The 23493-nt window shown below is 40.6% G+C and overlaps 2 protein-coding genes across 8 annotated transcripts in view; one reads left to right on the forward strand and one right to left on the reverse strand.

The window, feature by feature from the left end:
- Window positions 1-15923, reverse strand: part of Obsc (Obscurin) — a 45881-nt gene extending 29958 nt beyond the window's left edge. For 5 of the 7 annotated variants that reach the window (XM_069126515.1, XM_069126513.1, XM_069126514.1 and 2 more), the window contains exon 1: window positions 218-7345. In XM_069126515.1, the coding sequence (XP_068982616.1) occupies window positions 218-4810 (4593 nt within the window). In that variant the 5' untranslated portion in view covers window positions 4811-7345. Of the gene's footprint in view, window positions 1-217; window positions 7346-12277; window positions 12343-12463; window positions 12533-15716 lie in introns of those variants that run through there. The other 2 variants (XM_069126518.1, XM_069126516.1) reach the window with 2 other exon arrangements.
- Window positions 7368-23387, forward strand: LOC138186542 (probable cyclin-dependent serine/threonine-protein kinase DDB_G0292550). Its single transcript, XM_069126529.1, has 6 exons — window positions 7368-7684; window positions 19233-19602; window positions 19705-20196; window positions 20520-22322; window positions 22431-22667; window positions 23113-23387. Exons 4-6 carry the CDS (start codon window positions 20750-20752, stop codon window positions 23316-23318), a joined length of 2016 nt encoding a protein of 671 aa, XP_068982630.1. The 5' UTR covers window positions 7368-7684; window positions 19233-19602; window positions 19705-20196; window positions 20520-20749; the 3' UTR covers window positions 23319-23387.
- Window positions 23388-23493: the final 106 nt, after the last annotated feature.

A 23493-nucleotide genomic window follows, 5' to 3' on the forward strand; every position in this document is an offset into this window, starting at 1 on the left:
ACCTGTTCTAGAAAGAAAGTTTGTATATCTGATCATGAAGTGTGCTGTTTGTCCAGTGACTTGTTTGAAAATAAATACAAAATGAGTGGCGTTTAATGGCAGGACTACAAATTTTCATAGTACACCTGTTTTCGAAAAACGATAGGGGGACAAATTTATCAAAATCTTGTCTTATCGTCCTCTGCTTAATGTAAAATTCTATTTCTCATTACGTTACCCGCTCAAAGCAATTGTCCTGAAAGTTGCTTAATCTCCTCAGACTCGGCGTATTTTCTCTGCTCCCAGAATATCCAAATGACTTATCAGACCTCGACAGTAAAATGCCATTACACTCCTGTCTCTGATAAGTTCCAGTACCGGATCCATCGAGGCTACTAGCCATCGAGATAGTCCCGTACGTGGACAACATTTCAACATCCATGTCCTCTTCCTTCGCAACAGGACAACAGTACATGGAAAATCGATGCGCGGTTGGACGAGTGAGTTGGAGCGCGGAAAAAACGTGGAGTGGTTCAAAATAATGAATTCCATCCTCGTCGAGAACCGTGTAAGCCACTTCTCCAGTTAAAACAGATCTAGAAGCTTCTCTGGGTACCACAGCTTGTATACCTTGTTTTAGAATCATAAAAATCGACGATGGCTTATGGTTTCTTCTTAAAAGGAATTCTTCCATGGCTAAACTATTGTCAGACTGAAGCAGAACCGAAGGTACGTCGGCTGACGACTGCAGAGGACCTTCTTCGGGTACGATCATCAAAGCTGCGCTCTCTCTGACGAGAGTTCTCAATCGTGGGTCAGTTCTGGCCAATTCTGGATCGCTACACAACTGTGTTAAGGCGTTCATAAACGGCGGCCTCTCTTCAGCTAATTTCCTCATCACTGTCAGTCGTTTTAAAACATCCAGCGTCACTCTGTCACTGGCTAGGGCTCGCGTTGATTTTTCGTCGCTGATCACTGCCAATAAGCTACTGGCGATATTAGACATACCTAGAGCTCTGGCCAATCCTACAGCCTGCAGAAGCATCTCTCGAACGTTTTCTCCCTCGTCGTTTAATAATTCTTGAACGTGAATTTCACTAGATTCTCTGACCGCTTGAACGATGGCCTTGTGAACAGTTTCAGCCGCTTCTTTCTCCGTGACAATTGTGGAAACTTCTTCAGATACTTTTCGAAGTACTCGAGAGACCAATTCCGGGTCGTTTTTAGAAACCGTTCTGAACGCTGGGCCGACTAGATCTGTACCGTGTTCTTCCTCGAGAACCATAGATAACCTGTCCAGTACCACGTCTTCTTTCAGAGACTGGCTGCCTACAGTGGATTTCAAAATGTCCACTTTATTGTTTTTACTTTCTAATAATTCTAACAGAGCAGATTGACACAAGTTACTTCGATTTTGGGGAACTAGAAGTATCTGCAGGATCTCTTCCACAGATTCCTCGATACTAATATTCCTTTGACGTAAAAGGACATTAAAAGCTTCGCTGATGGAAGAATAAACGAAATCTTGTTTAGAATCGTTACCATTTTCCATAGACTGACTGGTGATCGCCAGAACAGCGCTTGTCATTGCTATTTTCACCGCGTCTTTCAACCAGTAGCCACCTTCGTCATTTTCTCGTCCTTCTCCGTTTCCATTATCATTCCTATTACCATTTATAACGGGAGGCTTCGTACCATTCATCAACTTCGATTCGATGTGATTCTCCTCCAGTTGTTGTTCCTGTTGAATCGCAATATTTTTAGCTAGTTGAGCCACAGTGGACACTATCTGTGCCATTTTCACTGCGGTGGTACCATGTAAACCGAGCTTCTCCGCCATTACGAGAGCTTGTTCCAAAGCTACCGCCTTTGGATCTACATCAACATCCACAGCTGGCAAATCCGTGGCTACTTTCCTTCCCACGGACAAACCAGCTTCTGATAATTGTCGAAGCATCCTTGCATCTATGCTAGTTTCTCCCTGATGCTGAACATGAGCATTGTAATGCAAATTTTGAGGCCTGAGTAATCTTAGTTCTTCAGGAGTGACCTCGAATCCTTGAACAGAAAATTCTACCTCACCTTCAGGCGTATCAGTCAAATCTGGAGCTACGAAACGAGGACCTTCTTCAGTTTGAACTATTTGTCCTGGTACAAACGTCACACCCAGTTCTCCAGACTCTACTACACGACCTGGAACGAATCTTGGTCCCTCGGGTGTATCTACCACTTGTCCAGGTACGAATCTAGAACCTTCATCGTCTGTGGAAATCACCTGACCAGGAATAAAAGTGGGGCCAGCTTTGGTTTCGACGATTTGACCTGGTACGAAACGTGGCCCATCCCCAGTCTCCACGGTCTGGCCAGGAACGAATTTTGCACCCGTTCTAGTCTCCACCATTTGGCCAGGAACAAACTTAGGACCGGTACTAGTGTCGATTACTTGACCTGGAACGAATTGCTCACCTTTTTCTGTCATTACTATCTGACCGGGTAGGAAACCATCTTCCGTCATCACACCAGGCACGAACCGAGGTCCGTCTTTCCCCCCCTTCACTAACTGACCAGGAACTATTCTTTTCCCTTCGGGTAAATTTCTTTCGCCCTCTGGATAGAATTCTACTCCTCTGTCGGTTTGCACCATGTGTCCAAAGATTTCGCTCTGTTGGATAGAAACGTTGGTTGTTTTTGGATCAACAGGCATGCCAACAGGCCCAGCATCGTAGAACACAACCTCGTCAAACGTACTAGCTGCAGCAAACTCGATTCCGTTATCTGTTATCCTAGTTTTTCCTGGTAGAAACTTTTCACCTACTGGTGTCCTCACTACTTGACCTTCCACGAATTTCTGTCCTTTCGGAGTATCCAAAGTCATACCGGGAACGAAAGTCGAACCTACTTCAGTATCTTTAATTACACCAGGCATGAAGTAACTTTCTCCAGAATTAGAAGTCACGTATTGTCCCGGCACAAATTGTGGTCCTTGACAGGTTTGGATCGTCTGACCTGGAACGAACTTCGTTTCTCCAGTTAGAGTTTCGATAGACTGTCCTGGAATGAATTCCCAGGACTCATCGATCTGTACGCTCTGTCCTGGGACAAATATCTGTTCTCCATGATTGTCAGTGATTGTTTGACCAGGCATAAATCGAGGTCCATCAGGAGTAAGTATGGTTTGACCAGGAACGAAGGTCCCATCTTTCGACACTTGACCAGCGACAAATTTTGGACCATCGTCTGTTAGAACAGTCTGACCCTGAACGAATCTGGCTCCTTCGTTGGTGTGGAAGGTTTGACCCTGAAGGAATCGATGACCCTGTTCCGTGGCCAGTGTCTGTCCAGCTATAAATACGGGCGTTTCTTTGTTATCTTGCTCTTTCAAGTTGAGAATCTGTCCAGGGACGAGAAGAGGGCCGTCAGGAGTGTTCACGGTTAGACCAGGAACGAACGCAGGACCCTGAGGTGTTTGCAGCGTCTGGCCAGGTACAAAAATAGGTCCGTTCGGCGTCTGCACTGTCTGCCCGGTGATAAATCTCTGCGCGGATTTGATGTCTAATTTCAGACCTTTCACGTTATGCTGAGTCGTCTCCTTTCCTTTGCCCAGGTTTTGCACCAATTGCGGGATTTCTTCCACTCTCGGTAGCTGCTCTATCGCCTCGTCACCAGCCTGTAGAAGTTTCACGTTTACGTTAGACACCTCTTTCAAGTCACTGGCTGGAATATTCCGTATGGCCGACTGCAGAGCCGCGTCGGGTTCTATTTTCAGCGACGTCAATGGCTTCACGATTGATATCGCCTCGAATCCTCCTGTGCTCTCTGAGATAGGACTAGTGCACGAAGACGTAGCACTTTGTTCAACGATTTGTGGCTTTACTTTGATAGGAGTGGGCAATTTGTCCACGATTGGTTGCATGGATGCTTCATTAGTATCCTGGAACGAGTTCCAATCCAAAGTTTCTGGTAGAGACTTCTCTGCACCCTTCAGAGGACTCGTTACCGAGATAAAATTACACGCTCTGCTTCTAGCCTGCTTCAAATTCACGTTTTTCCATGTTTCTTCCGTTGTTTCCTCCTTGAAGCTACGAAGCTTCAGTTGCTTCGTCTGCCTTAATTCTTCCTCTTCAGCGGCTTTTTCCTTCTCTTCAAAGATTTTTTTGGCATAACTTAAACCAGCTTGTCGTTTCCTCTTTCGTTTCTTAGCCTCGACCTCCAGTCTCTCTCTTTCCTTTACCACTTCCTGGCTCGGTCCAAGCCCATCGTAAAGATTCTCAAAATCTTCTAAATTCTTGAAATCCACCGAAACATTCTTCCCTTGTTTCAGTCTGAACAAAACTGTGTCGCAGTCCCTGGATAACATCACGTCCTTTACATCGCCATCTCTGACTGCAGCCTCCAGTCTGGATGGAAATACCAGGCTGCATCTTCTTTCTCCCACCGTGTATACGAATTTTGCCTGTTCCTCTTCGACAGGAGGATGTTTCGTGTTTAACAAGTCTCTTAGAACTCTCTGTTGTTCTCCTTCTCCCTCCAAGATTGGGAACACGTAGCGATAGTCCTTGAGGATCACGTGTTTCTTCTTCTCGCCCAGGACGAAGCCAGCTGTGTAATGGTGCGGTCCTAGACCGGAAGCGTTTGTTATCTTGCATTTCGATTTGTCGTGGGCGTGGACACCCAATAAAACTGGAATGTAATGATGAGTAGGCAAACCATAGGACTTGCCAGTGATCCGGCAGAAACGCTTTGCATCAGCTGGACTGATTGGTGGTAAAAGAGGAAAGTAATTTGGCTTAGGGAGACCCCTGCTTCTACCTGTTATCCTGCAAAAGGACATTGTTCGTCTCCACTCGTGGAGCTTCTTAAAGATTCATTTAATCGATTTTCTTTATTATTCTTCGTTAACTTCGATTTTGTTTACTACTTTTTCAATTGTCTTGTACCTTGTTTCCCTTTCAGATATTCGACGATATTTTCATAGTTCGAGTTCAATGTTGTACAGAATTAATAGATTATATATAGAATGGTATACAAAGATGCTTGCTTATCCGAAAATGTTAGGAAGTCTTTGTTATCTACGCCAATTGCTAGAATCTTGGCATTCCATCCACGAGAACCACGGATTCTAGCGTTTGATCATTCAATCGCGACTTCCCCTTGGCGTTCTCCTTGCTCACGTCAGTTAGCGAGTCCAATGTCGACGCGTGAATCAACAGTTCACATTGTCCCCTCCTCGCCATAATTCGTTCACACGGCGACCGACGAAATCTCTCGTGACTCCGGTCGAGTACCACGCGACTGGCAAACTTCATGAATACTAGCGGGTCTTCGCCGCAAATATCCTTTATCTTCCACGCACCTCGAATAACTAAATCCAAAATCCCCACTGTGTCAAGATATCTTTGAAAAGGTCGCTGTTTCCTTGCCAATGAACTATGACGAAAATATTCTATTTTTCTCTGGTTTCAATTACAAAGATCCTCTAGGAGCTTCTTAAAATAAAGAGCCTCTGGTTACTTGCAAAGGTCGTTTATGCGAATTCTGCGTTCAATTTCCTCTCGAGGATGATTCATACCACTCATCTAGCAAACTACGGCCCGATCCAAAACGATTCATTTGATTTATCTAGCAAATACGATATCCGTTGATCGATTAGAACGAAGGTGATTCTTGGAACTAGTAAAACAAATCTCGTAAGCTGCTTAGTTCTTAAGCCGACGCGTCAATGTGCATGGGCTTATTTTTACCGTAATTTCTCTTCTCGAGGTTTCCACGTCGTTTTCATCGTGTGCTCGTTAAAAAGTATTTCGTCGAACCCGAAGCCGGTGGCTCGTGCCTCGTCGTCGAGGCACGGTTTATTTTTACGTACGGGATGCCTACGAGGATTCCGTGGGAGCTGTTCGTTCGTTCGTTCCGTCCCCTGGTAGCTGGCCAATTCGGTGATTTCCTCGTCGTAGAAAAGAGCCACTTTTTTTCGTGGCGTTGCTCTCCCTCGAGGCTCACCAAAGTGACCCCTTCGTGCAATAGTTCACCTTGTTCGTGCGCAAATTTTTGGCTGTCTAGCAGCTTCTAGACGCCTAGATTGTCAGTGAGGCTTCGACCACTGATAAAACGTAGCTTGACATATTTGCCTACCGGATTGTCAAACGTCGTCGTGTCTCATTCGCGTTATTTTTCGGTCGTTTTAAGATTTTGTCGCGAAATTGTGTTAGTTTTAGACTTATTTCGCGATGAAATTTCTTGCATGATTCAGTTACGAATTATTTTGCGATTTTATCGTGGAATTGTATTATAGTTTGGCTTACTTTAAATTTCTTCTTTCGCCTTTCTTAATAAGGTTGGTTATTAGCTGTTTCACGATTTTCTCGTCAGATTATATCGTATTTGGGCTTATTTTGTGTTTTGATACGTTATTTATAAATTACTTTATAACTTTATCGTGGAATCAAAGAATATTTGTCGACTGTATTATAATTTTAAGCTTATTTTGGATTTTAACGCATGTGATTAGCAGAATTTCATTAGTGCTTCGTTGTGGTCGAGCAGGTAACTTGTATCGATGTTAATGAACGCGTTAATCGTTCCGCCACACCGTTTCCTTACGCTCAAAGGTGGTCGCTAAACGTTGAGCTGTTCTCGGTTCCTATTCATTTACGATAACTACGGGTGGCAAGTCCTATTTATCTTCCCCTGGCGCGATTCGGCGCGGCAAACTATTTCCACCTCGTCACTTTCACCAACCGATCTTCACCAACCACCAACCCATCTATTTTCACGTCGGTGCACTGCACTCGTCCTCTCGGTATCGGTTGTCAGACATTCGCATCGAAGACGATCAACTGCTGTTATCCGACGGCCGTATGCACTTTCGCTTCTCTAACAAGTCAACGAGCAAAGAACAAAGAAATACGCGAAAAGTATTTTGAATGTACGTCAATTTCAAGTTCTTTTGATTATTATCGATTTTCTTGAGATCAACGATCCTGGGCCCACAAATCTCTTCGTCGCCAACGTCCAACGACGATAATCACAGAGAAATCTTGTTGCAAACTAGCCACGAGATTCAATGAGAACGCTTCGATAGATCAATTACAATATAAATCTTCTATGGATTATTCTTTCGTCGCCAACGGTAATCGTAAATAACGATGATGTCATTCGATTTTCCAGAGAATCGAAAGGTTCCGCGTTTGCCCCAAGCTCCATACACTCGTTTATTTTTCTCGTTCACTAAATAATTGTCTTCAACCCCCCTGATTCCTGTCCCAACGATCACTGTCTCTCTGAATCAGACTCGCGTGTCATGTCGAGCAGAGTTCCCGTGCTGTTCCTTACGAAAAGCGTTTTGCGATACGCGGCGAACGCCAGACTAGCCGATGTACGAAGTGGCTAAGAGCCGTTTGCGCGACGAGTCTCTCGGCTCCCCACGACCAGAAATAGCTACCCTTCTTACACTTCTCCAATACATCTTTAGAACGGAGTACACGGATCCGCAGCTGTGCGTGTCGCGCGTTCGAAGGATGTACACACGCGTGAAAAGCTGCGTGTTCCGCGGACACCACGACACCGTGTCTTTTCCCGCGTCACCGAGGGAATTCCCCGCGGAGGAACTCCGTCCTCAGAGTTCTAATTTGGCGGCATTTTGGGCTATAGGTGAAGGTAGTCCTTAGGGTGAAACGCAAAGGTTTCGAGTGGAAGTTGAAAGCTTCAGGTGAGAGAAAGGCTATGAGTAATGTTAGATCGTTGCATAATGTATAGATAAATATAAATCGTTAGATGTAACTTTTCAAAATTTCGTCTCAGAGTAAAAATGATCGGAATGGATGCTGTTTTCAATTGTGTTAGGTTGTTGGGTAACGAATATCTTTTTGGGATAAACGGTGTATCTCTGAGCATAATGTATAGTTTGATTACATTTTTGATCAAAGTAAGAATCATCCGTACCAACTTGTTACGTAATGAATATTTTCCTGAAATAATTGGTGCCAATAAGCACAACTTGCTTCAAGATGAAAATAAAGACTACCTATGAATATCTATTTCGTTTTATGTAATTGCATAAGTTCATTGATTTCAGTTTTATGAAAATCCAATACTCTTTACAGGTCAATTACACCAAATTCGTATTCACGATGGAACATGGTCTGAAAATTGCATTTGAATGGACTAAACTGTGATTTTGTATTTTGGTCGCGCTATATGCGATTCATAGATGCAAATGGGTTGAAGCGAAAGCCTGATAGGATCGTATGATAACACCAACGAAAATACTGTTCGATATAGGACAATGAAATCACCGATGGAACCTTCTAAACCTCGTGCGCTTTCTTATTGGAAAAATAGAAAGTTGTTGCAGTTGGTCGTTGGTAACTGTACTGGACGGCTGCAAGGTTTATTTAACAAACAAGCAGCGAAAAGGGCAATGTTGATGTCGACTATTTCAAGCGATCCGATTGTTGCCACAAACGCCTACCTCAGGCCCAATTTCTTTCTTTAGGACCGTTGCGTCATTATTTGATATAAATCGTGCCGCATTTCGAGTTGTACGCATGAGAAACTATTCTCGCGACCTACTTACGGTCACGATATGAAATATCGTTCGTCCGATTCGATCCTCTAAAATTATCGACCCACTGAATTGTTCCGCGAAAACCGTAGGGTAAAAGACGAGAACGATCATAAATGAACAATCTTTGCTATTTATAATACATCGACGTAAACCATAAATTGGCGATAATGCTTCTCACTGCTTTTAGTTTTCATAGTTATTTTGTTTCTGTTCTTCAGGATCTGTTCCCTTAAAACCTGTTATTATAAATTTCTGTAACAGCGTTTCTTTCGATGTGAATTAGAGTGTACAAAAATGTCCAGTTACAATCGTTACAATTGATATAATCGACAGTAGTAACAATTGACAAAGGTAATGGATACACATAACAATATATGCCTTAAACATGGTCAAAAATGTTTAATAAGAAGGTTACCTATACTCGTATGGTCGCAATTGTTAATTTCCTCTTGTCCATTGACCATTGTAATTAATTCAACGAATAGGAATTTATTTATTCCGGCGAACATCGAGCGATGCAAGTGATCTACTGCGTAATAAATCTGCCGCGCACAAGTGTCAGAAACGTAATTTACAAAAGATGGATCAGGTAAATTTCGATACGCGCGATGTATTATGGCAGAAGGTGTCAAAGAATCTAAACATCATTTGCATCTTGCAAAGTATCGAAATGGAATTGACACATTGCCATGCGTCTTCGACGTTTGATATCGCGCGTGCGATTTCGGTAAATTTATGATAACAGTGCGAAGAAAAAGGGAATATGCGTGGATAGAATGATACAATTGATGATATGTGCATGTTTAAAACCAAAAACTGTGGAATGTGGAACGTAAATAAAGAGCAACAATATAGTCACACCGAACAGAAATTACTCTGTTCTGGTTATTAATTTCCTGATGACTGTCTTAGCGTTGGCAACTACGACTGCATCAAGAATAATGATATTTACGTGGAAAAATGAGCATAAGATGTTTCTCTCAGACTAAAACATTGAAACGAACGAAATGTCTAAGGTCTTTGCGAAATGGCGTCTGAAGCACAGCTACGTTTAGAGGTTTGCATTTATGATGCAAAATCAAAAATTGCTCTAATCGCTTTTAGCCGATAATATTATTATATTATTAGATTATATATGCTATCACACCAAAGCCATAATTCTTTATAAAAGAGGAGGGGGAGGGGGAAATATCAATTTCCCTCATTTGCCAGACGTTTCATAACTTTATAGAAACAAACAATCGCTCAGAACCATTTTGTTCGGAACGATTTACGATAAAGCTTGAACTTGCAGCCAGACAATAATTGGATGTTCCAAGGTTCGCGTTGATTTACGAGAAATCGCCCGTGCGTTGAATTTTGGCCGATTCGACGGCGATAACTTATACAGAGATGACAAGAAATCTTAACTTAAAGCACACTGTAAAAACCAAACAAATTAATTTTCTATTTCAGTGAGTCATCGGATACATTTACGTGAATAATATAAATTGCGCGTGCCATTCGTTTCAACGTTGAGAACCTCGAAAACTCGTTTCTATCGGCAATGATTTAATATGAAGATGTACGATTTTTAAGTTGCCAGACATACGTTTGACAACCAGTTATCGTTTACTGAAAACTGTTAAACCTGCACGTGAAGCAGCAGCGTCACAATTTCTATTGGCACATTGATGTGATTTTGATCGTCTGCCAAACTCTTCACTGCATGAGACTCAACGTGTCAACGCCACCGTGCGTGATTCATTGGATCCGTATTCGATAAAGAAACTATTTATGACACCTATTACGTTTTTCTTTCATAAATTGAATTTGTATGACGATCGAGCAGGAAGAATATTTTAAGCGATCGCGTAAATCGTTCAACAGCTCGTGGAAGGTTAACAACAGGACCGATTGAATGGTTTAAACATCAAACCGATTAAAGGCGCAAATGCTAGAATTATTTAACGTTAAGCGAAATTACAATTTAATTTAAATCACCTTGGAGACGATTCTATTTCGATGATCTTATCCGAGCTAGATGGTTGCATATAACGCCATCCACGTGAATTTTGTACACAGAACCGATCTAACGGGTGATTTATGATTAAAGGAAAGCCAAATCTAAACATAACTCGGCTATGGATCATTAGGTCCTTTGGATATATGTCAATTGACTCGACTTTGCCTGTTCTAACGACTGTGATGTTCGTCCGGTGAACTTCATATTTTAGAGCTTTGAAATTAGGGATGAAGCTGACGAGCGTTGCTCCTGTATTTCCAGAATCAAGCTATTTTTGAAATTCCTTTGGATAATTTATGTTGCAGATAGCCTGAAAATATTGAATACAGCGAAATACAATCTTCTGTAGATCACAAGACAGTTTGGAATTGCGAAATTCATAACTCCAGAATTCAAAGTATTTAGATATCAAGAAAATATGTTACTGTAGAAGTATGAAATTAAATTAATACGCTTCATCCGGATAAGTGGCAACGAACGAACGAATGGATGAATGAATAACAAGAGAAATCTTTGGATTGTTTGCTTTGCATAACGTATGCAACGACCAAGTTTGCATTTCACCAGTTGCGAGAAGTACCAGAAGATATGTAAGACTTTCTCCGTCACGCGATGAACGATCACTGTTTGTTATAATGTTTGGTATAAAAAACCCATGCGAGTGGATCAACAAAATCAGTAACAGTATCTTTGCTGCATGTTCCAGAAAATTGACAGAGTTCCAAGAATAATAATTATCGAAGAGCTATTAAATTACTAAGCCAGTTTCTAATTTAGAAGTTTCACTATTTCATATTTCTCTATATCTTCACATATTTTCAAGTGCAAAGTTCAGTTCATCTTAAAATACTAACATAATACAACAAGAAAAGAAGCATACATGCAAGTCCGAGAACCAAATAGTTCAACGTAAAATCATAATTGAAAACGTAAATCTACGTTTTGGGAGTTGCTCCCAATATATTGCTTCCAATATGTGTACCAAAGAATGCCAGATATTTTGTAATTAATTAAGGCCTAATTAAGGATGGAAACGAGACGTTTCGGAATCGAGTGGCATGCGCGCCGTTGGCCAGGACCGGCACGTTAACAGATTGGCTTTCCAGGAAGCGTGAAACACCGACAGAATGCGTTTCGTATAAATCATGTCGGGGACTCGGTAGAAAAAAAGAATCTGCTTGGCTGAATTAAGGGGTGAGACAGAAGCTGAAGAGAAAAGGAAGTGGTGCGGGGGGAGAGGGAGATGATCGCCGAGAAGAATGAGAGACGTGTTCGTGCATTGCGGGAGTAGTTGGAATGGCGGTGAGTTCTTGGTTGTCTTCAGTCTTTGGCATCGAACCAGATATTCTATCTACCTTCGTGCGGTGCGCCTTGGTTTTAGTTTAATTTAGATGGCGGTATCGTGACGTAACGTATTTAGCGTGGAGGCATATACGTCTTGTTAGTTGCCATTTAGCCAATTACTCAAAAACGTTTGATGTTTCGCCCTTTATTCGCGTTGTTTCCTTCAAGAATGCGCAGTTAATGAGCACGTAAAACCGCAATGCCAGTTTGCGCGCTATACGTCACTTTGATAGGAGGAAGAAGCTTCCGATAATAAGGGTGAAATAGCCGTTCCTTTCGTGAGATTATTGTCATTGATATTATTCTCTAGGGGTAATGTTTCTATTACTCATGAGAACTAAATGTTTTACGAGGTAACGTTTGGAATTGATGAAAGCATAACTCACCCTGCCTGACGACTCGATCGTGATTCCCTCTCGTCTGATGACTCGAGTTATCTCCGCTGAAATTTCTGGACACAGATTTAACAACGATGTTATTAAAACTCTACTGTTTGTCTTGTATTTAAAATTTCAATGTTTCAATTTGTTTGGATGTGAATCTTTTATCGTACGAATCGTTGTGTAACTTACCTTGTTTCGATTTGGACGTAATTGAAGTGTTGGAAGCCATTGCGGTGAATTCCACATTACATTATCATTCTAAAAATTAATAAGAAAAAGAACTTTAAGTTACGTTATAATATTTAATTTATGTTCTAAATTCTGAATGTCCGTTTATGATGGCAGTGCTGCCATCTCAATCTAAACGGTGATTCAAATATCGGATTTTAGTAAAGACGTAAACTCTTTCTCGACCAGTAGGTAACTTATCGACTTTGTTAAATCATTTTCTGATTACATATTTTGTCTTTCTATTAACAATATAGTCTTTAGAAAGTAATGTAGAGTGATCAATTATACAAATTCATAACCCCACATTCATCACTTATACTCTATTCAGTGTCATAAGAAAACGAATCCCTTTCACGAAACTCAATCTAAATTTACCTTAATCTCTTCATATTTCACTTCGAATCCATTATCAAACGAATACAAAAACGTAATGACTATCACACTTTTTCTCACAATATTTTTTCAGCTCTTCTATGCAATTTAAACACGCAGGAATGCAAAGGAATTTATATCATGTACTACGCCTGCGCACTGAGTCATGCGCAGTTCTCTTTAGCGCGCAATTTTGATTTCACCAATATATTTTTCTTTACTTTACTACTTTAAAAAATCACATATTTAAACGGAGAACGTTGTCATCAAATCTCAAACATCTGTTTAATAAATGTAGCAAGGCTATACAACTGTACAATAATGCTATAAATATTACTATACACAATATAGATGTTGTTTCCGCGTATTTGCGCGGTAAATTTAAATATTTCATGAAAAGTGTGGCTGTCACTAGGAAGTTTCGATCGATTTCATGGGGGATAAATCGAACGTTGTACGTAGATGGTTAAAGTGGCGTCGGTGGATCAACCTTTAGTTTAAGCGAAATCTATTTCCGACACGCGGCACCCGTATTCGTTCGTCTGATTGGCTGGCCACCTAGCACCGCACGATGTTGGCCGCATTTTCTTGTATTTCGCCGCTAATCGGGTCACTTCCGCCATTGATTTCGACGTCGAAATCCACGCGCCAGACACGAAGCTTTACGTTGGTTCATACAATGCGATGGAGGAAGTATTATCGGACCAGCTTGATAAACAGTCTGAATTGACTGCTTTAACGCCGTTCAGCGAGAATATACTCGTACGATACCTTTCATAAACCTAACTGAATTGAAAATGTAAATTATACGCAATATTGTAACGTAAATTTAATTAAACTAAATCAAAAATAACTTTAAAAATCATATTTTTGTCATATTTCAGAATGAGGTTAATAAAATATAGTAATTTCAAAAAATAATGTTTTTATATTTTGTTAACTATTACTCCTTAATTCTTTGATAATTATTTAGTCCAAATTTCGTTAAAGACAACAAGGAAGAAGTAAACATTACGCCCTCGATAAGGATTCATCTCCTTTGATGCCATCAAATGAAAATAAACTTGTTCTGCTAATCCAATTCAATCACCAACAGCCGATACTACCGTGTAGACTCGATCGAATTCTTTTTTTAGACGTTGAAATGGTGCAGAAGCGGAAAAGCCACGAATACTATACAATTTACATCCATGTGTATTCAGAATAAAGCTTCAAGTATTGAGCCTTAAATTCTACGATAAAAATTTGTTGATGAACGATAAAAGTACAGTAAAAATCAATGTTAATGAAGTACCATATCGTGAAAATGACTTGCGTTATTGAATGATTTACATTATTGCGCGCTGTAGCAACTTGTTGTGTCTCAAGAAGACATAACGCAGTTAGATATTTTGAGTAGCGCACCTTGGAAACGCGTGGGCTACCTTCATCGCGGTCATGCTCGTTTAGTCATCTTTCCGCGAACCTAAAAACTTGGCCTTCGACTGGACTGTTCGCGGTTTAATTCACTGGACGAGTCGTGTCGCGGTGGAAACTGTGCCAGCAAAATGGCACAGCTATTTTACGACGCACCTTGGGCATGTAACACAGAATTTTATTTCATCGCGAGTTTCACGGCATAGGTTGATGGATCAAAGTCGTACCAGTATCATCATCCCGTTAAGAAGACTTTGATGTTTTGACTGCAGTCATGATATAACTTTGTATTCCTCTCAATAAATCGTTTGAGTGAGAAGAGAGAGAAGCTTTAAAGCGTGAGCTTAAAAAGACTGATGTTAAAAATAATCATAAAATAGATTGTATTACATGAGAAGTTAGATGTACAGTCGAAGGATGAGTCGACGTTTGTGCAGTTATTTGCCGCTTTAACTAAATATGTCGAGAAAACGAAAACGATCAGTTATTTCCACGCGAGAGAAAGCTATTAATCATAGAAGTTTTCGCAGTAGACGAGCGATAATCAGTAAAAGATTTGTTACACCCTATTCGCGTGCTTCCGCATGGCAAGTTGACAGCATTCCATATCTGTCACCGCGCCGACAGCTCGTCGAAGATAAGACAGGCTCCGTATACATAAATATCGCGAATACTTTCTATCGTCTGATAAGAACCGATGAAATCAATTTCCTCGTTGAACAAACGTTGTCTTCATCCTTGAGCTAACTTAATCTTCCCTGATCTTTCTCAATTTTCTTAACTATCGACAGTCATCAAAATATCTCTGTTAATCGAAAAGATACGCTACTCTTTATTCAGAATGTAATCCAGGATGTAATGACACAATCGTACAATTTTATTCCGGCAACATATCTAACCCTCTCCGAGCAACAAATTAATCATCCGGTGCGCAATAGAGAACTCAAGGACGCGCTCGCGTTCATTTCATAACATATCAGCCCCGCTTGTAACAGCTTTTATTTTTCAATTGCACGTCACTGATATCTCGAAGACGATACTCCTGGGAAAGCAGCTCATCCACCATGCGTCCCGAAATAATCGGTCGAAATTCACCGAGCACAGGCAGCATCGTCCAAGGCCAGTCGCGATAATAACAAAAAATCTATCGATGACAGTGAAAGAGAGACACTAAGTCCTGTTTAGCAGGGGATGGTCGAACGAGGAAGTTGTAAACCTTCAAGGAACCCGGCGAAATGGGGTTCGAATGGTGGATCCGAGCGTGAAGCCAGCACGCTGCTGTTCGTGTACCGCTTGAATGCGAGATCGACACTTGCACAACACTCACGAAAATAGCACGACGACGAGCTGACACGATGGCCAGCGAAAGAGGAAAGGACGAACGTACGAAAAATAAGCTGGTGAAAATGCTAGACGGACTCACCTCCAGTTAAACACATTCAGAGTCGGTTTATCGAGTTTCTTTGTCGTCGACGAACGAAGGAAGGTCGCGACCCTCGTCAACACGCTGAGCACTGGATGTACACGGTGGATCGATGGATCAGCCACTGGATATATCGTTCACCACTTTGCGTTCGGAATCCCCGAATAAATCCCCCGAGGCGGTGAGGAAGCCAGCCGGCGGCTATCTCGAGACTGCTACCAATGCCAGCCGCAAGGCGTCCCGACACCCTCCACGCTTCTCTTCTACCTCTTCTTCTTCTTCTTCTTCGTCTTCTTCATCGTGGCCCACGTCGTCTTCTTTCCTTTCTTCGTTTCTTTCACTTATAACCGTGCGTTGTGCATCGACATCGCTCTGGCATCCTTCTAGTCGTCGTCATCCTCGTTCATCTTCTCTTCTTGAGGTAGTTCATGGAACAACGCACCTGTTGTTCGATGCACCGGTTTTATCGAAATTTCGTTTGTTGGTTCATGTCGTTGTAAGCACTGGCCGAAGATTTATTGAAGAGAAGGTTCGTGGAAATGGGAAAGTGATGCAGTGTAAAATCGAGGATATTTTGAATTGAAGGATTAAGGAAAAAAGTATATAGGAATCTTAAAAGAGAAGGCTGACGATCTAAAGTATTGTCGTAATGAATTTTCGTTATGGAGATTGGTAGATGTTTTATTGATAGAAATGGTAAATAATGTAGAATAAAATCGAGGAAATTTGGAATTATAGAAAAATTAGAGAAGTAGCTAGTAATCTTAGAAAAGTGGGTTGAAGATTTAAGATAGTATTGTACTTGATTTTAGGAAACAATTTTGCTAATGATACAATAGAAAAGTATTCGTTTGCAGAAATGGCGACCTTTGGTATTCCTCTCTAGCATCCTCGCGTCGCTGTACGCGAGCCAAGGGTTCCTCGAGTAATTAACGAGGGATCGTTACACAATTGTGAATTATCGACAATAGCCATTATGTGCGTCTAAAAGCGTGCCCCTTTTTGTCGTAAACATTAACTTCTTCCTCTTTGTGTAATTAATTTCTTATCGCTTCGCATTTCGAATCGTGTTCGTTGAAGCAGCTGTACGCGCGCCAAGGTTCGATTAAATAATTAGAAATACTCGATTACGCAATTGATGGGCATCGATCGATTTAAAAATACTGTCCATTTCACAAGCATAATTTGCGAGTCTAATTCGTGCGATCATCGACGTCTTACGATCTAGCAGAGATTTAACGTGATTATTTTACTATTTTACAAACTATCCCAAACTGTATGCACTGTTCGTAAACAGAATTGTTTTGATGTGACGAGCGCTTTGTCATCGTCATGAAGTGCATAGAATTCAATCTATGGCATTGGCGCACCTACCTCTCAATTTGCTTTATCCTTAATCGTGTCGACAAATAAAATTTATTAATTATTTTATAGTATACTTATTTATAAATAGGAATCCTGAAATTTTTTAATTTTGAATTCTGAGAGAAAACAAATAGAAAGCGCAAATCACAGAATTCTCAAATTTGGCGCATTTAAGAACCGATAAAAATCAATAGGAAGCATAACTCATAAAATCTTCATATTTGGTGCATCCAAAATTCGATGAAAAACAACAGAAAGCATAACTCATAAAAATTTTCAAATTTTCGTGCACTAAACGTTCGATTAAAAGTATTAGAAAGTATAGACCATACAATTTTCAAATTCTCAAATTTTTTCTTTCTGCCTAATCTTTCTTCCACGACACTATGCATCCTCTGCACTATAATTAAAAATTTCAGGGTGGTTCAGAGAGTGCAGTGACGCGAATTATCTGCACCATTGGATACGCTCGCAATATCGTCGACGAGGCGGACGAACGAAGATCGGTTGTGCTTTGGCTGGTTCTAATAATAATCGATGCCTAACGTGTCTCCAGGGATTTCTCTCCTGGTCCACAGCTGATATGTCCGTTGTATTTGCGATGCGTTGTACAGACCATAATTTCTACGGCAGCCAGTCTATAGCCGCAGTCAGTCGTCCTTTTTGCTATTCACAGCCGTCTTCTGTCCGGCGCCGATGGTACTTCGACGGATCGTTCGGAGTCTATTTGTGTTCTGACTTGGTTTTAATACGTGCACCACATGGTTTCGCTGTCGATGTACTTTTACGACCGGCAAGATATGTCCCGTTTTTCTCCCTGCAACTAGACACCTGTCATTTAGTCCAGACAAATCACAATTAGCCCTTTTCAGTTTCGATGAAGTATTGGTATAAATAAATTCGCTTACGATGTCGCGTACTTGCAGTTTCTTCATCTTATCCTGCAATAATTTGAGAAATATACAAGCGTAAGAAATTGACATAATTTATATTTATGGTATTTCATTATTTCATTCACATAATTAGAGTTTACACAAGTAAGTTCAGACAAATAGATTAAATAGGAAGAGTTAATTTAATTTAATATTGAAATAACAAAATTTCTAAGTTATTAGGATTACGTTGCAATGAGTGAAGTTTAGATAAATGGGATTTTAGTCTGAAGCAGTAATTTCCCGCAGAGACGTTATAAAGTCTGCTCTTTTACTCCCTTTCACTGTCCAAGTACAACATAAAATATCACTTTGTCGCAAATAAAGCAGCTACAAGTCTTACATTCTCAAGTATCACCTTAAAAAGTCATTAATGTCATACATATTGCATCGTAGAATTATTGTGATTGCTAACGCAATTATACTCCAAAAATGTTTCGCATGAAGCGGCGCTAACCGAGACGGAACGATAAAAAGATTGAAAGACTGCGTTGTGCCGAAACGACACACGCGCGGCTATAAGTTCATTTCCGTGTTATTAATGCAAAGATGCCGCGTGTAGGACATTCGTACATAATATCTGACTAATTGAGGCCGACGCGTGTACTTGGCGATCCTCCAAGTCGCTTTGATCGCACGTAGATCGACCCTATGCGAAAGCAACACGCACACGGCACACACGTACTCACACGTCCCTGTGGAACATGTTTCTGTAGATTTAAGTACACGCTTGTGCCATTCGAAACGAGCAAATGGATCGAACTGAAGTTTGTAGTCTTTTCACGATGCTCAAAGACCACTTTGCACTGAAACCTTGTTTAAAGAAGGAAATAGAGGAATATGAACAATCGTTTTAAACCCGAAGAAACATTTCCATGATTTCAAAGAGAATCGTATATCATAGGTAGTATTGTCAGTTTGCTGGAAGTAAATATGCGAGGAAATCGATTTGAGTTAGGAACCTCGCAGTAGAAAATTATTAATTATTTTATAATCTATCGTAATAAAAAAAATGTATTTCTTTAACCAATAGCCTCTAAATTTTAAGGATATTTGACAAAAATATTCTTCGCATTTATTTCTTACTATGCAATAAAAACAATGTGAAACCAATCCTTCAAGTTGTGACATTTTTAAACGGTAGAATTTTATTAGTAAAAATCATGACACTCGCATAATAGAAAATAATAATTCTCGTTTTTACGATTAATTTTTGCAGATATTTGAAAAGTCGCCAATTCTTGAAGTGTGTTACTCTTCCTAGTGAATCAACGGTAACGACATGACAAAAGTTGGTCGTGGAGAAACGAGCATCGAAAGTCGCGCGAGCGCTTTCTGCGAACCTTTCTCGAGGATATGTCAACGTATTGGAAGAACCGCGCGTGAACGACCATTTTTCCTAAGATTTATTAACGATACTACCGCGAGACGTTGACACAGGAGAGGCAGAAAACGAAAGGGAATAACTGTCATGAATCGACGCGGTGAAGTACGAGCTTAAATCCATCGTGAGTACGCCGATTCAATGGCACCAGCACCAATTTTTCGATCGATCTACCTCGCGGAGGAATGCTGCTAACTTTATTCAGGTACGGAACAAAAACAATTTCAAATAGAAATAATATATCATCGATCCTTTTTACAAAATAAAAAAATGCGGCTGAATAATTTTGCTAACCAAAAAAAAACAGATTGACCATGATCGTTCCGCTACTAATCAGCGCAGTTGGCGTCGAAACCAATCCCGAAAAATTATCGTTCGTACCGTCAGAAGAAAACAAAGCAGTGGCCCAATCGCATCGACAAGGTTCTACGTTTTTAAAAGAGAAATCCGTTCGCGATGAAGATTCAGGACTCGTAGAGAAGCGGCAATCGAACAAGAATAGCCGATATTCCAGCGATCAAGATTCGATAGTACGTCGTGGTAGTGTCAGTTTCATGAAGAACAGAATCCCGAGACAAGGCGGTGGAGGATTAGCGCACAAAATGGCTAAGGATGCGCTCAAATCTCCGAAGATGCAGGAGACTATAAGGAAGCTTTCGCGAGTTGCGCCCAAAGGAACTCTTCGTGGGAGTATTAAAATGCCAACAGTATCGAAAACTGGCTCGAAGGTGGCCGAAGGTAGAAGACACCGAAAAGTGTTGAGACACAAGGGACAAAGAAAGAAGAAGAAGAGAAAAAGGTAGTGAAAGAAGTTGTTACCCTATCGACACTCAGACACGTAAATATATTTGGTAATTACATATAACAGGACACATCTCGTTGATTTCAATGACCTTAGTATACAGTAGAATTTATAGGAACGAAATTTTAGTTAGCGGTAGTTGAAACTTATCTGAACGTGAATTCCCATTATACGAATAAAGATTCACTAATAGCGAGGAGAATCAGTCTTATCCTATCGTATGAACCGTCTAATCTCCGATAGAGTTCATATAAATGGAATTTTATTGTATATTGTCAACATATTGCAGTATATAATTGCTATATTTGCCTGTTTTTCAGACATCATCGAAAGTTCAGAAAACAGCAACCTGGTTTGTTAAAGAGAGGATCCTCTAAGGTAGGTAAGCTTCGTTCATCAATTTTCCACTAATTATCATGGCCTCCCCAAGCGGTCAATTTGACTACGCATCGGATAAACGTTCGAAAAATATTCCTTTACTCAGAGAACGTTGGACACCGAAAGGGGCATTAACGTGTTAACAAAGAAATCAAACGGAAGGGAGAATTCTATGATTAAGCATAATCCAGTTATTCTCGGCGAGAAATCACGCGACGAATTGTCCACAGAATCGGACGCTGTCAAAGTCGACGACAGCGATTACGTTGATTTTTCCTCGCCTTTGAGTACCACCCAAAAATCGCATAAGATCGAAAGCGAAAAGATGATCGATCGTTTAATGAGAACTACCACGAAGGATCCGTCGAAAAAGAATCCAGGCGACCAAGGGGTCGAGTATTCGGATTATTATAGCGACGACGAAGTTCTCCAAGACATCGCCGCGAATAAAATTCCGATACAGCTGGTCGAGTCGAAAAATCTTAATGATCGATTCGCACGACAAGCGATGAATTTTACGTCGCACCGTAACAATCGGATCAGACACTTGAAACCTTACTATCCGGATTACAATACTCGTGGAAGAGACTTCAGGTACAAGGACGACGATGTCAATTACCTTAATAATTTTCAGAACTATCCGACAAATGAACGTTTCTCGAGACTAAATCGGAACTCCCGACTCATTGGAGCAGATGATCCTTTTCTCAGTTACGGGATCAATTACGGATCCTCGGAACATCAAAACGAAAATTTCGACGCACCATATTCGGCCAATACGGCAGAAATTCCGGAACACTCGCGAGTAGCCGAAGGTAACAATTTCGATTCGAATGAATTAAACGACGAAGTTCAACAACCTGTTGTCGAGACGCAGAATCCAGATCAATTTAATTATTGGAATCAATACGAAACTCCTGAAGAAAACCTGCAGAACTTAAATCTGGACGAATCTCAGACTCTGAATGTAAACGAACCGATCGAACCGCAAATTGAGAGTTTAAATAACTACCAACAGATAGAGACAAATTTGCCACAGGAAGGAAACTTCGAACAGAGTATGATAAATCAACCTTTAATAGATAACACGAGGATTCCAGGCGCGAAAGGAGAAAATACGGAAATTGGTACTCCATTTAATTACTCTCCTCCTCAATCGTACAGTAATCAAGAAAACCAGCAACATGACCAACAAGTAGCTCCGCAAAATTTCCCAGTACAGTCCAGATATAATCTTTCGACAGTAAACGTTCCCAGCGCGATGGATCAGCCTCTTGGAAAGGTCCTAGAATTCCTAGGAATTAACGTCGATGGTGGTAATCGCAAACAAAATCCAAGTTTGAACGAAAATATTAATCATCAAATATTGCCTTATTCCAATGCCTACGAAAATGGAATACCGGAAGAACATTTTATAAGTCCAAGTTATTTAAAGAAGAAACCAGGCAGAGAACAAACTAGTTTTCACGAGGATGACAATACGAGAGGATTGGAACATCAAGCAATTAGATACAGAAGCAGAAGTAAGGCGGAAGAGGGAAATTTTATGGAGCAGTCGAATCGAAATGGAATATATAACAATGATAATTTGGCACGTCTGGACGATGGTAGGGACCCTGGTCATAATACGAATACTTCCACCGCGGTGCATAACACGAAAGAGGTAGCCAGTGAAATACTCAGTACCATAATGGACGAACTGGAGGAACTGAAAGAAGTTCGGTCGAAGAACAACAAGGGGGAAGGTAAGATCGAGTAAACTGTGCATAATGTGTAATGTGATGTTTTGCTAAATGAAATAGATGGCCTGAAGCTTGGCTATCCCTGATATGTGAAACGAGCGATATTTTTAGGCTTACCTTGCCGTTTGTCAGGGTCCTGGTCAACGGCTCAGGCCGGAATGAAACTGGATATGAGGGTCGTGAATCGTACTATAATCGTGAGGCTTTCCAACCTCACATCACCGCGTTTACACGACAGTTTGCTGAATGGAACGTGGAACATATCTGGTCACGCCCCATTCAAACGTGGTTCGCCATTTACCCTCATCGCCACCAATAATTGTACCAATTCCATAGCTGTCTTTGTTGGTATGCAATTTTACGAATAATTGTATTTTTTGCATATCAGTGCTTTATTCGTAATTATTTATAAAAGGGATTATTCTTCCTTTATCACAAAATATGTATTTTTTTCTAAAGACATTAACTGCTACGTGAGTGTTGTATATTTTAGCGTGATAGACTAAAATCTTCCAATAAAATGGTCTCTAATGATATCTAACATTTGTAGAATATTTTGTTGTAAGAAAAATTATTAATTCAGATATATCTATCATTGAACGAATCAAAAGTAGTTTTTTAATTTTCGAGTTTTTAGTAATTTAAATACCAAGCAGAGAAAAGTTCGAAATTGAAAAATATCATTAAAAGCCGCCGTTGCATGGTCAATGTGCTAAATAAAATAACTGAAAGTAAAATACTGACATATATCGAGATTTGTGAATACGTAAGTCGTTAATGAAACTCTGTTTAGGTGCTTGCAGGGTCTGCCAGGGTATCGATACTATAGCAGGTGTTTGGTCCGTAGCTAGACAACCAAAAGATTGCAAAGACTTCCAGGTATCCACGAGTGTCTTCAACGATATTTTCCGCAAAACGAAATTGTCCAGTTTGAAAGAGAAACAAGGCGCAAATTCGACGGAAAATGCGACGATGAAGCATAAAAAGAGGAAAAGCTAGGGGTAGTTGAACCTTCTGAAATCCGTATGACGCGGAAGAGCAATGGAACAGGTAAGAAAAACGTTGGAATTTCGAAAGATGGAACTACGATAATGGAAATGATGATCGATCCGCGTGCAGTTAACGATTCATATGAAAATAATGTATCGCAACACATATGTAGTAACACGTATAC

Source organism: Bombus flavifrons, chromosome 13 (assembly GCF_040668555.2).
Source record: "Bombus flavifrons isolate JBK064 chromosome 13, iyBomFlav1_principal, whole genome shotgun sequence".
NCBI classification, from domain to species: Eukaryota; Metazoa; Arthropoda; class Insecta; order Hymenoptera; family Apidae; genus Bombus; species Bombus flavifrons.